The 12,084-nt window shown below is 39.1% G+C and overlaps 1 protein-coding gene across 10 annotated transcripts in view; it reads right to left on the bottom strand.

Annotated features, from left to right (window-relative positions):
* The window catches only part of ksr1a (kinase suppressor of ras 1a), a 179,203-nt gene that overhangs the window by 47,500 nt on the left and 119,619 nt on the right, over positions 1-12,084 (bottom strand). For all 10 annotated transcript variants that reach the window (XM_059973487.1, XM_059973491.1, XM_059973490.1 and 7 more), the window contains exon 3: positions 1,330-1,477. In XM_059973487.1, the coding sequence (XP_059829470.1) occupies positions 1,330-1,477 (148 nt within the window). The remainder of the gene's footprint in view (positions 1-1,329; positions 1,478-12,084) is intronic.

Raw genomic sequence — 12,084 nt, forward strand, 5'->3', positions numbered from 1 at the left:
CATTTAGAACAGAGAGGAGGAAAAATGTTCTTTACCCAGAGGGTTATGAATCTGTGGAATTAATTACCTCAAACAGCCATACAAATCAAGTCATTTGGGTATATTTAAAGCAGAGACTGATTGGTTCTTGATTAATCAAGGAGTCAAAGTTTACAGGTAGAAGGCAGGAGAATGGGTTTGAGAGGGATAATAAATCAGCCATGATGAAATGACTTAGCACACTCGATGGGCTGAATGTCCTAATTCTGCTCTTATGTTTTATGGGCTTAATCCAGAATTCCTGTTGTTCTTCAGTGATTTCTGCTTCAATCTTTATGCAAATGTATCTTGGTTACTCCTCCCCATCTACAATGTGCAATAAACTGATAAGTGACTTTTTACTTTCAGCATTAAAATGCCTAACAATAGAATGTTGTGAAAATGAATACACAACCCCACTTTAAAGGCCTTAAAACTTAGGAAGAAGTAACTACTATTTAAACAATTCTGGTACCATGTTAAGATGGTTAATTCATGGTTAGAATAATAAAATGTCAATTTTATATCCCATCATAAAATCATAAATAATGTTCATATTGTATAATGTGATAAAATATGCTAGTGTCTGGAGTTTTGTCTTTTACCAGACTTTATATCATAAGTAATACATTTTGAAGCTAATGTACATAACATCCACCCATCTTAAACTGTTAGATTTTGTAAAAATTACAAACCTTGGATTTATTTCAAATTTGAAAGATACACTAAGTACTGTAAACAAGTTACAAAACTGTTAACGAACAGTAAGACAAGAGGGAATATGAAGAATAAATTTCAATATGAATGGCATTGACTACTGGAATACAGACAGTGGCAAACTTGTTCAATTGTCCATTCCACTCATTTCCTGATTGGAGACTTAGCAAAACAATAACTCCCATCCTGGAAAGAAGGGGTTTCCAGACTACATGGGAACTTATGTTTTTTATTAGCCAGCCAAGCTGGTTTTATTATGCCACTCCACCCTATGAAAAACAACAACTAAAGGATTCAGATAACAAGCCATATCAAAATGAAAAGTTGCAAAACTGAATGACATGTGACACATTCCTGTAAAGTTTCTTTAGAATAAAGCACTGAAACAAATATTTACTAGAAGGAAGAAACTACAGTACATTATATCACAAAGCCCACACAAGATAATTAAAACAAGCATCATTCATTCTAGAGAAAGAAAAATGGAAGTTGTTTTAAAACCTCATAACAATTTAGGAGACTCACTCAAGATTTCGTGCTTCTCTTGTAATCAATCTGTCACAAATCATTTACGAGCTATACTGGAATAATTACCAGAATCATTTATACTTCTTAAACACGAGAGGGCAGCATTCAATCGGCAACACTCCTCAGGGTTAGCTCCATATCTCTTCATGGCTTCACAGACTTTAGTATCCGACATACTCAGCAAGATATCTAGTGTTAGGTTATCTGGAATCTCCTGGAGCAGAACAAAATATAAATTTCAGAGTTGATCTTGGAACATTACAAAGGCATTCACTCTTATAGAAACTCAGTTACATTTTACTGGGAATTTCATATGAGTTCTTTTCCAAAACAAAATCAGCAAAAAGGTTTTCCCTTTGAGTTATTCAGCTCAGTTATACCCAGATAAGAAAAGCGACCACAAAGAGGAATAAAGAAAGCAGCAGACTGCCCCAAAATTATCGCACTACATAAAGCTGCATCACTAAGTCACCAATTTACGGGAATTCACTTCAATCGAAGTTTGGTACTGATGTTTAAGAAGGAAGTAAATTCCATGTTCCGTCCCAGTGCAATGCCAGTCATTTCATTTCCAGTAATGCAGCCCTTAACACCAGATGAAGGGAACAATCAGGAGGCAAAACTTGAATGACCTCACCTCACATGTCTCAGCAGCCCAGATAATGCAGCACATTTTTTTTAAATACATAAAGGCTTCCAGTTTGAGTAAAATAGTTTGAGAATTGTGTGGAAGCCTTTAAAAAAGAAACCAGATTGAAAAGACTACTTGAGGCTGAGTGCTGTTCTGCTTCAAATCCATGTTTTATGAAACAGGCATTAGCCACCAATGACATTTTAAAAATTAAATTCTATAAATTCTCAACATTCCCTGGCATCTGCATATCCTGCTTTCAGTTAGTGAAACACAGAGAGAAGCAGAATTTCAGGCTTACACTAGAAAGATGGAAGTGATAGCTATTTCACATACATGCCATAGGCCTTGGGAGTATAATATTTCATGATAAAATGCAAAATGCTTTCCAAGGCACAATATGCTACAGACTAAATAATTGTAAATAGGGTTAGTTCAGATGGTTTAGCTTAGATCAATTAATTCAGTTTTGATTACTGGGTGATTGGCATAGATGACACAATGGGTCCGTTTCTGTGCTGGATGATTGCAATATAAAGCTCTAAAGAATGCACATTCCAAAACATTTTACATTAGTGTATCATTTTACATTGGTCAGGGATCCCTCATGCAAGATATCATCTGAGTTTGCAACTGCAGCATGCAGTCTTTAGAACAAAACTTAGGCATGCAAGACAAAAATAAACCTAACAATTCTCCTTCAAAATAACTTAATAAAGTGATTTAAGCTGCATATAATAGTAAAACCAACTTTATTTTTTTTTAAATATACTGTGATTCTGCCCTTTGTTTCATCCAAATAGGTGGACATCAAGGAAAACTAAAGCTGAACTGTACAGAATTCAGACCTTCAATCTATTTCATATTTACTTTTGTCCTATTATATGAAATTTACAAGGTATATGTAAACTATTCAGGCCAACTTATCAATAACACAAGGTACTATGCTGAGAAAAGGACCAGCAAAACTGAAGGTTGAATGGCATTAAGTTCAAGATTCCCTGGCCATTTTGTAGAATTTTTATGCCAATCATATGCATGATAACCACAAAAAAACTGGTTACATTTTAGTAACAGTGCAAACTAAATAGTACTGTGCAAAAGTTTTAGGCACATATATAAATGGCTAGGGTACCTGTATTTGTCAACTTAGAGTGGACAGCTGGCAGGAGCAAAGGATATTAGGAATGGCAAGGTGGAGCACTGTGGGAGGGGTGTGGGACAGGTAGCAGAGGAGTGCCAGGAAAGCAGGGTGGTGCATTAGGGTGCAGACACATCTAGCCCTGACACACCAGGCAAGGTCATTTGATTCCAAACAATTTGTTTATTGATCATTACAGAATGTCTTTCTGGTGCATCTCATTCTCTCCCTTCCCCTTTCCCTCGCCATGACTCCTTCCCACTCTCAGTCCATAATAGAGACCCGTGTCAGAATAATACTTATCATTACTCACATACATCATGAAATATGTTTTTGTGGCAGCAGTACAGTGAAATACATAAAATTACTACAGTATTGTGCAAAAGTCTTAGGAACACTAGCTACTGTGTATATATGCAGCTAAAAGTTTTACACAGTATTGTATATGGTACACTGACTACATGCACCAATCAATAGCTCCAAAAATCTACAGTTACATAATATTCCATGAGCTCTTTGATTATTTTATCAACGCTATCTCTCTCAGCTATCTACAAATGTAAATTTTCCACACCAAAGTTGGATTTTTAAATATTTGTAGTGATTCCAGGCTTTTGTATCTTCTGTCCGAGCAGGGAAAAGTGAGAATGTCCAGAGTGGTAGGGATATTTGAATCATCTTGGCCTCTTTACCAAGACGGCAAGAAGTGTAGACTGAGTTCATGGAGGGCAGGATAATGTCAGTGATGTGCTGCTGAGCAGTATTTATAACTTTCTGCACTTCTTGTGGTCACAGGCAGAGCAGTTGACATATCAAGCTGTGATGCATTCAGATAGGATGCTTTCTATGGTGAATCAGCAAAAACTGATGAAGGTCAAAGGGAACATGTCGAATTCCTTTAGCCTCCTGAGAAACCAGAAGCACTAGACAGCATTTTGGCCACAGCATCTACATGGTTGACCAGAAGGGGTATTGGTGATGTTCACTCCAAGGAACTTGAAGCCTTCAATCTTCTTGACCTTAGCACCTCTGAAGTTCGAGTTTAACTGTCATTCAACCATGCATGAATACCCACGTATACAGCCAAGTGAAACAGTGTTACTCTGCCAGCAAGGTGCAAAACACAGTACTAATGGTCATACACAGCACAAGGCACATATTACACATATAAAATATCAGTAAAATACAGTCACACAGAAAAAAAGTCTAAATCCCTGATTCTATGAATGTTGCAACAGTAGAACACAACACTTTTAAAATTAAATTCCTCCGTGTTATCATTTCAGAGGACCTCACCTGGGCTCAGCACATAAGTGCAACTATGAATAAAGCACTGCAGAGCCTCTACTTCCTGAAGAGTTTGCGAAGATTTATCACAACATCTATAACTCTGACTAATTTCTATGTAGATAGATGAGTGGTGGAGGGGATATTAACTGGCTGAATCACAGCCTGGTATGGAAACACCAATGACCTGGAAAGGAAAATCCTACAAAAAGTAGTGGATATGGACCTGTCCAAACTCTGACACCCCACTTCTGCATGGCTGCAAACAGGCAAGTGCGGCTTGAGGCCTAGTCCTTGCTATGACTAAGGTCCTGCAGCTTTTCCACTGTCCATACGCACCATTCACCAATAAGCCAGGTTACTGGACTTGCAGCATTCCACATTAACAATGTCCAATTGAGTCTTGTGATCACAAGAAGAGTGACTAAAACCACCACTTGTTGTTACAAATCAAAAGTGTTTATACCCCCTCCTGCCTGAAGTCAACGGCCAACTCTTTTGTTTTGCAGATATTGAGGGAAAGATGTCGTTATGACACCAAGTCAAGAGGCCCCCTGTTATCTTCCTAATTTCTGATTTATCTTTATTTGAGATTTAGCACACTATGGTGGTGTCATATGCAAACTTGTAGATGGAATTAGAGCACAATCTGGCCATGCAATTTTGAGTATGTTGGGAGTAGAGAAGGGGACTGAAGTCAAAGCCTTGAGGGTCCCAACTCTGAGAATAATTATGGCAGAGGTGTTGCTGCCTATTCCAACTGACTGTGTGGTCTGTTGGTCAGGAACTCAAGGATCCAATTGCAAAGGTGGCAGCGCCTCCATTTTGTTAGAAGTTTGCAAAGATTCAGTACGTCATCTAAAACCTTAACAAACTTCTATCACTGTGTGGCAGAGAGTATACTGATTGGTCGCATCACAGCCTTGTACTGAAATAGCAACGCCCTTGAAAGGAAAAGCCTACAAAAAGTAGTGGGCACAGCCCTATCCATAACTGGCAAAGCGCTCCCCATCCGTGAGCACATCTACAGTGAATGCAGTCGCAGGACAGCAGCATTCATTATCAAGGACCCACACCATCCAGGTCACGCTCTCTTCTTGCTGCTGCCATCAGGAAGCTGGTACAGAAGCCTGAGAACCCACATGACCAGGTTCAGGATTATTAATTACCCTACAATTATCAGGCTCTTCAACAGGAAGGGATGACTTCACATGCCCCACCACTGAACCATTCCCACAACCTATGCACTCTCTTTCAAGGACTCTGTAACTCATTTTCTCAATATTTATTACTTATTTATTATTACTTAGTTTTTCCATTTTACAGTTTGTCGCACATTGGTTGTTGTCTGTCCTTTTAGGAGCAATTTTTCACAGATTCTATTATGCTTCTTGTATTTACTGTGAATGCCCGCAAGAAATTGAACCTCAGGGACATCTGAATATGGAACAGATATGAAATTTGATAATAAATTTAATTTGAACTTTGAACATAAAGCAGAATGTTGTGCAATTATGCTAATTAGGGCTATGTTGTTGGGGAAATAGCTTTTTCCCTAGATCATAGTAGAGGAGAATGGTTAAGATGAGTGAGGAAACATTTAAAGGAGATCAGCAGGGTAAATAATTCATACAGAAGGTGATAGTTATCTGGAATAAAGCTTCTTGAGGAGGTGGTAAAGACAAACGGAATTATAACAATTAAAAGACATTTTGTTAGGTACTTAGAAAAGAAAGGCATAGAGGGATATGGGCCTAATGCAAGAAAATGGATAACTCGGTACCCACGGGGGATTGGTTCCAGGACCCCTCCCCCCCCCCAGATACCAATATCCACGTATGCTCGTCCCTTATATAAAACAGCATAGTATTTGCATATAACCTATGCACATCCTCCCATATACTTTAAATCATCTCTAAATTACTTATAATACCTAATACAATGTAAATGCTATGTAAATATATTGTTTAGCGAATAATGACAAGAAAAAAAAGTCTGTACATGTTCAGTACAAATGCAACCATTGTAGCTCTTCTGGGAATGCTGATGCTGCCTCGGCATCAGCTGATGCCGATTCTCCCATGATCTTTAAGTTCTTGAGGCAGTAGCACTTTACATTGCCAGCCCGCCAGCCATCCCATACTAGCCTTAAACTCCTTCCTCTCGCTCACAACACAAGTAGCGAGCGAACAGGACGCGAGGCAAACAATGCTCAAACGAGTGCTGGAGAGAGACTGAGGATCTGTGAAATGGTGGGAGACTACTGCAGGGTATGCCTATACATTACCTCATTCGCGTGGATTCAGTGTAGCGCTCGGCGCGCGGCAAATTCAAGTTTTGCTTTTTGAAACTTTCTGGAATTTTTTTTCAAATATTTTCAATCCGCAGATACAGACGGCTGACTGTACTTAGACATGCATTATATCAGCATGGAAGAGATGGGATGAGAGAGCTCCTTTCTGTGCTGTATGATCCTATGATGAGCTGTAAATGTGACAATGCCTTTGTCACCAAACTTAAAAGTGCAGAATGTCAAATTACTTTTTAAAAATAATTTTAAATAAAATTATTTTTTTAAACTTCAGTGATTCATCTACATAAATTTATTTTTGCAGTGCTTAAATTGCTCAATGTATTTTCTCTGTCTCTCCTGAATAGCTTTCCAGTTTCTGATCAAAATAAACTAATGGAACATTTAAGCAACACACACACAAAATGCTGGTGGAACACAGCAGGCCAGGCAACATCTATAGGGAGAAGCGCTGTTGATGTTTTGGGCCGAGACCCTTCGTCAGGACTAACTGAAAGACAGTAAGAGATTTAAAAGTAGGAGGGGGAGGGGAAAATGCAAAATGATAGGAGAAGACCGGAGGGGGTGGGGTGAAGCTGAGAGCCGGAAAGGTGATTGGCGAAAGGGATACAGAGCTAGAGAAGGGAAAGGATCATGGGACGGGAGGCCTAGGGAGAAAGAAGGGGGGAGGGGAGCACCAGAGGGAGATGAAGAACAGGCAGAGTGATGGGCAGAAAGAGAGAAAAAAAAGAGGGGGAAAATGCTAAATATATCAGGGATGGGGTAAGAAGGGGAGGAGGGGCATTAACGGAAGTTACAGAAGTCAATGTTCATGCCATCAGGTTGGAGGCTACCCAGCCAGTATATAAGGTGTTGTTCCTCCAATCTGAGCGTGGCTTCATCTTAACAGTAGAGGAGGCCATGAATAGACATATCAGAATGGGAGTGGGATGTGGAATTAAAATGTGTGGCCACTGGGAGATCCTGCCTTCTCTGGCGGACAGAGCATAGGTGTTCAGTGAAATGGTCTCCCAGTCTGCGTCGGGTCTCACCAATATATAAAAGGCCAGACCGGGAGCACTGGACGCAGTATACCACACCAGCCGACTCACAGGTGAAGTGTCCCCTTATCTGAGGCCCTGAATGGTGGTGAGGAAGCAAGTGTAAGGGCAAGTGTAGCACTTGTTCCATGGCCTCCTCTACCCTAACTCACACATCGTTGGAAGGTAGGAGGAAACAGGAGCACCCAGATGAAGCCCACAGTCACGGGAAGATCACAGAAACTTAGAAAACCTACACACAATATAGTCCCTTTGGCCCACAAAGCTATGCCAAACATGTTCTTAACTGAGAAATTACCTAGGGTTACCCATAGCCCCTCTATTTTTCTGAGCTCCATGTACCTGGCCAGAAGACTCTTAAAAGACCCTATCGTATTTCCCTCCATCACAGTCGCCAGATTTACAACAGCCTTTGTACACCACAGTTCCTGTACCCTACCATCCTTTCCCTGCCTCATTGGAATGAACTATGCAGAACTCCACACAAGTATCCCCTGAACATTTGCCACATTTCTTCTGTACATTTCCCTGAGAACATCTGTTCCCAAATTATCCTTCCAAGTTTCTGCCTGATAGCTTCATATTTCCCTTTACTACAATTAAACACTTTCTTAACTAGTCTGTTCTTATTGTGATCACTATCTCCAAAATGCTCTCCTACTGAGAGATCTGACACCTGACTAGGTTCATTTCCCAATACCAGATCAAGTGCAGCCTCTCCTCTTCTAGGCTTATCCTCTTATTGTGTCAGGAAACCTTCCTGAACACACCTAACAAACTCCACACCATCTAATCCCCTTGATCTAGGGTTGCCTGGGTTGGGGAGCATGCCTTATGAGAATAAGTTGAGTGAACTCAGCCTTTTCTCCTTGGAGCGACGGAGGATGAGAGGTGATTTGATAGAGGTGTATTAGATGATTAGAGGCATTGATCATGTGGATAGTCAAAGGCTTTTTCCCAGGGCTGAAATGGCTGAGAGGGAACAGTTTTAAGATGCTTGGAAGTAGGTACAGAGGAGATGTCAGGGGTAAGATTTTTACGCAGAGAGTGGTGAATGCATCGAATGGGCTGCCAGCAATGGTGGTGGAGGCAGATACGATAGGGTTTTTTAAGAGACTATTGGGTAGATACGTGGAGCTTAGAAAAATAGAGGGCTATGGGTAACTCTAGGTAATTTCTAAAGAAAGTACATGTTCGGCACAGTTTTGTGTGCCAAAGGGCTTGTATTGTGCTGTAGGTTTTCTATGTTTCTACTATCACAGATGGTGGCAAAGCAGCGATGGCTGGAATTACTGGAAACAATTTGGGAGGCTCAGGATAGATGCATCCCAAAGACGTATTCTAAAGGCAGGATGACACAACTGCAGTTGACCCGAGAACAGACAGACAGACAGACTTTATTGATCCCGAGGGAAATTGGGTTTCGTTACAGCCGCACCAACCAAGAATAGTGAAGAAATATAGCAATATAAAACCACAAATAATTAAATAATAAGTTAATCATGCCAAGTGGAAATAAGTCCCGGACCAGCCTATTGGCTCAGGGTATCTGACACTCCGAGGGAGGAGTTGTAAAGTTTGATGGCCACAGGTAGGCCACAGGTCTACCTGTGACAAAAGACAAAACCAATATAAAAGTAAAAGAGAGGGTTATAATAGAGAAAAAAGATTAGTTGGAAGTTAGATGATTGGGAAGTTTTTAAAAACAAACAGAAGGTAACTAAAAAGTAATACAGAAACAAAAGATAGAATGTGAAGGTAAGCTAGCTAATAATATTAAAGTTTCTCCAGATATCTAAAATGTAAAAGAGAGGTGAGAGTAAACATTGGACCATGGGAAAATGATGCTGGAAGGTAGTAATGGAGGTCAAGGAATTGGCGGATGAACTGAATTAGTATTTTGCATCAGATTCTGTCACCATTCTTTTAAATATACATACAGAATATACAGTGATTTACAATTGTCTCTATCAATTACACAGGTCCTTTATTTGTTAACTACCTAGCCAAATGACAGACTTCAATTTAAAGAATTCTGAGCTATTTGGTCAATTATACATGTCCATTTCATTACTTACCTAAATCTCAGTTTCTACAGTGGAATTTTGAAAACCATACCTAGCATTAAATGACTCACCAAGTGTCGTGAGGAACTATGGTTACTATGAAGATGTATTGTTGTTTAGTTTACATATATGGAGACAATGAATAATATTTTTTCAAAATAAATTATCAAAATTGAAGATTATCTCATCATCAAGGCCTCTGAACCTGTGTTGAAAAGGGGGAGAGAAAACTTCAATAGGATTGCTGAATAGTAACCAGGATCTACTGTATCACATGGAACTCAAACAAAAACATACATTTTGTGGTGACTCCCAACAATTATTAAATAAACCTATTGTTGGTGGTCTGTTCCATCAAATGAAGAACAAATCCATTCTTTCAGCAATGCTCCTCCTTGCAAGAGATGCCAAAGGATCATTAGCTTGAGTCAATTGTTTAAGGAAATCTTTGGGAAATAAGATTGAAGAAAAAATAAAACCCTGAAGGTTTGATTTCCATTAATGTTAATACTAAATATAAATACTGCACAAGTGTGTATTAAACCCAGCAATGTTGCGCAACTGATCGAGATTTAAACTTATTTACAATGGCTGGAAAACAACACAAAAGCAAATAATTAAAAGATTATATTTACACGAGGATGATGACCTTGGTCTAAGAGGCTCAGGCAGATTTTGGGATCTGCAGCCAATCCCCTTGACATACGACAAATGGAACTAAATCGGGAGAAACCAGAGGCGTTTTTTTTCAGCTTTTACACTCATGCTTTACATATGTGGCAGCTTAAAATAAAACCCGTCAACATGATCCCTTCAAGCCTGGCTTTAAAATGATTACTCTGATATTCAGTCAATGCTTGACCATCATTCATTATTGACACTATATGGTTTATTTATCCCTCATCTGATTTAATAATCCAATGTACAATTGAATCTTTTGAAACAGAATTTTCCACTGAAAGAGTGCCATCTTCTCCAAAGATTGAATAGATGAAATAAGCAGTGGCAATAACCCATATGATAGTTTGACTTTGAATGCTAAAGCATGTAACATCTTTGGAAAGAAATAAAGAGTCAACATTTCAGGCCAAGACCCTCCAATAGGACTGGAAAGGAAGGGGAAAGAAGCCAAAAGATTTTTTTTTTTTCTTTTTCAATCTTTTTATTGATTTTCACATATACACAAAAAAATAACATAGTAATAAGTAAGCCAAAAGATTTAAGGGAATTGTATCTTGCCACTCTATAGCTGAACTCAAAAAGACTTGCAGGGCTTGGTTTTGTAAATGAATACCAATGACATGGTTTATGTCAGGGATTGAGAACTTATACTTTTGGATATTTTGTGAATGACCTCATTCGTTCGTGAAAAGGGGAGGCAAAAGAAAATAGCTTACAGCATAAATACGCTGCGAAATAGCATCAATTGCCAAATTCAGTTTGTCAACCTACCACAGTAATAGTGCATCACTTAGAACATGAAAGGGTATTAATTAACTATAGTAAGAGAATACGCACTTGTCACTGGATGTTATTACAACATTCAATTCTCAGAAAAGCTTAATAAGTCTCCAAATAACATTATTGAAGGATTTAATTTTTCAGCAAACCATTTACTCTAGCATTTACCAATGTACAACAGGAGAGATTGGACCTGTACTGTTATAACATTCAAAGTCAGCAGGTTCCAGTCTTGTATAGTTAATTCACACATTCCAGATACCCAAAATAAAATTGCCCTGTACATATAGTTTGAACTTTTCCCTTCTCTCATCTTGTCCATTAGTATTGAAGTACAACCTAATTAAAGTATGATATTGAAAGCTGAAAGGCCCTAAAAATCAATTTAACCATATATCCATATAACAATCACAGCACGGAAACAGGCCATCTCGGCCCTCCTAGTCCGTGCCAAACTCTTAATCTCACCTAGTCCCACCTACCCACACTCAGCCCATAACCCTCCACTCCTTTCCTGTCCATATACCTATCCAATTTTACCTTAAATGACACAACTGAACTGGCCTCTACTACTTCTACAGGAAGCTCATTCCACACAGCTATCAATCTCTGAGTAAAGAAATACCCCCTCGTGTTTCCCTTAAACTTTTGCCCCCTAACTCTCAAGTCATGTCCTCTCGTTTGAATCTCCCCTACTCTCAATGGAAACAGCCTATTCACGTCAACTCTATCTATCCCTCTCAAAATTTTAAATAACTCGATCAAATCCCCCCTCAACCTTCTACGCTCCAAAGAATAGAGGCCTAACTTGTTCAACCTTTCTCTGTAACTTAAGTGCTGAAACCCAGGTAACATCCTAGTAAATCGTCTCTGCACTCTCTCTA

This window comes from Hypanus sabinus, chromosome 6 (genome assembly GCF_030144855.1).
Source record: "Hypanus sabinus isolate sHypSab1 chromosome 6, sHypSab1.hap1, whole genome shotgun sequence".
NCBI lineage: Eukaryota > Metazoa > Chordata > Chondrichthyes > Myliobatiformes > Dasyatidae > Hypanus > Hypanus sabinus.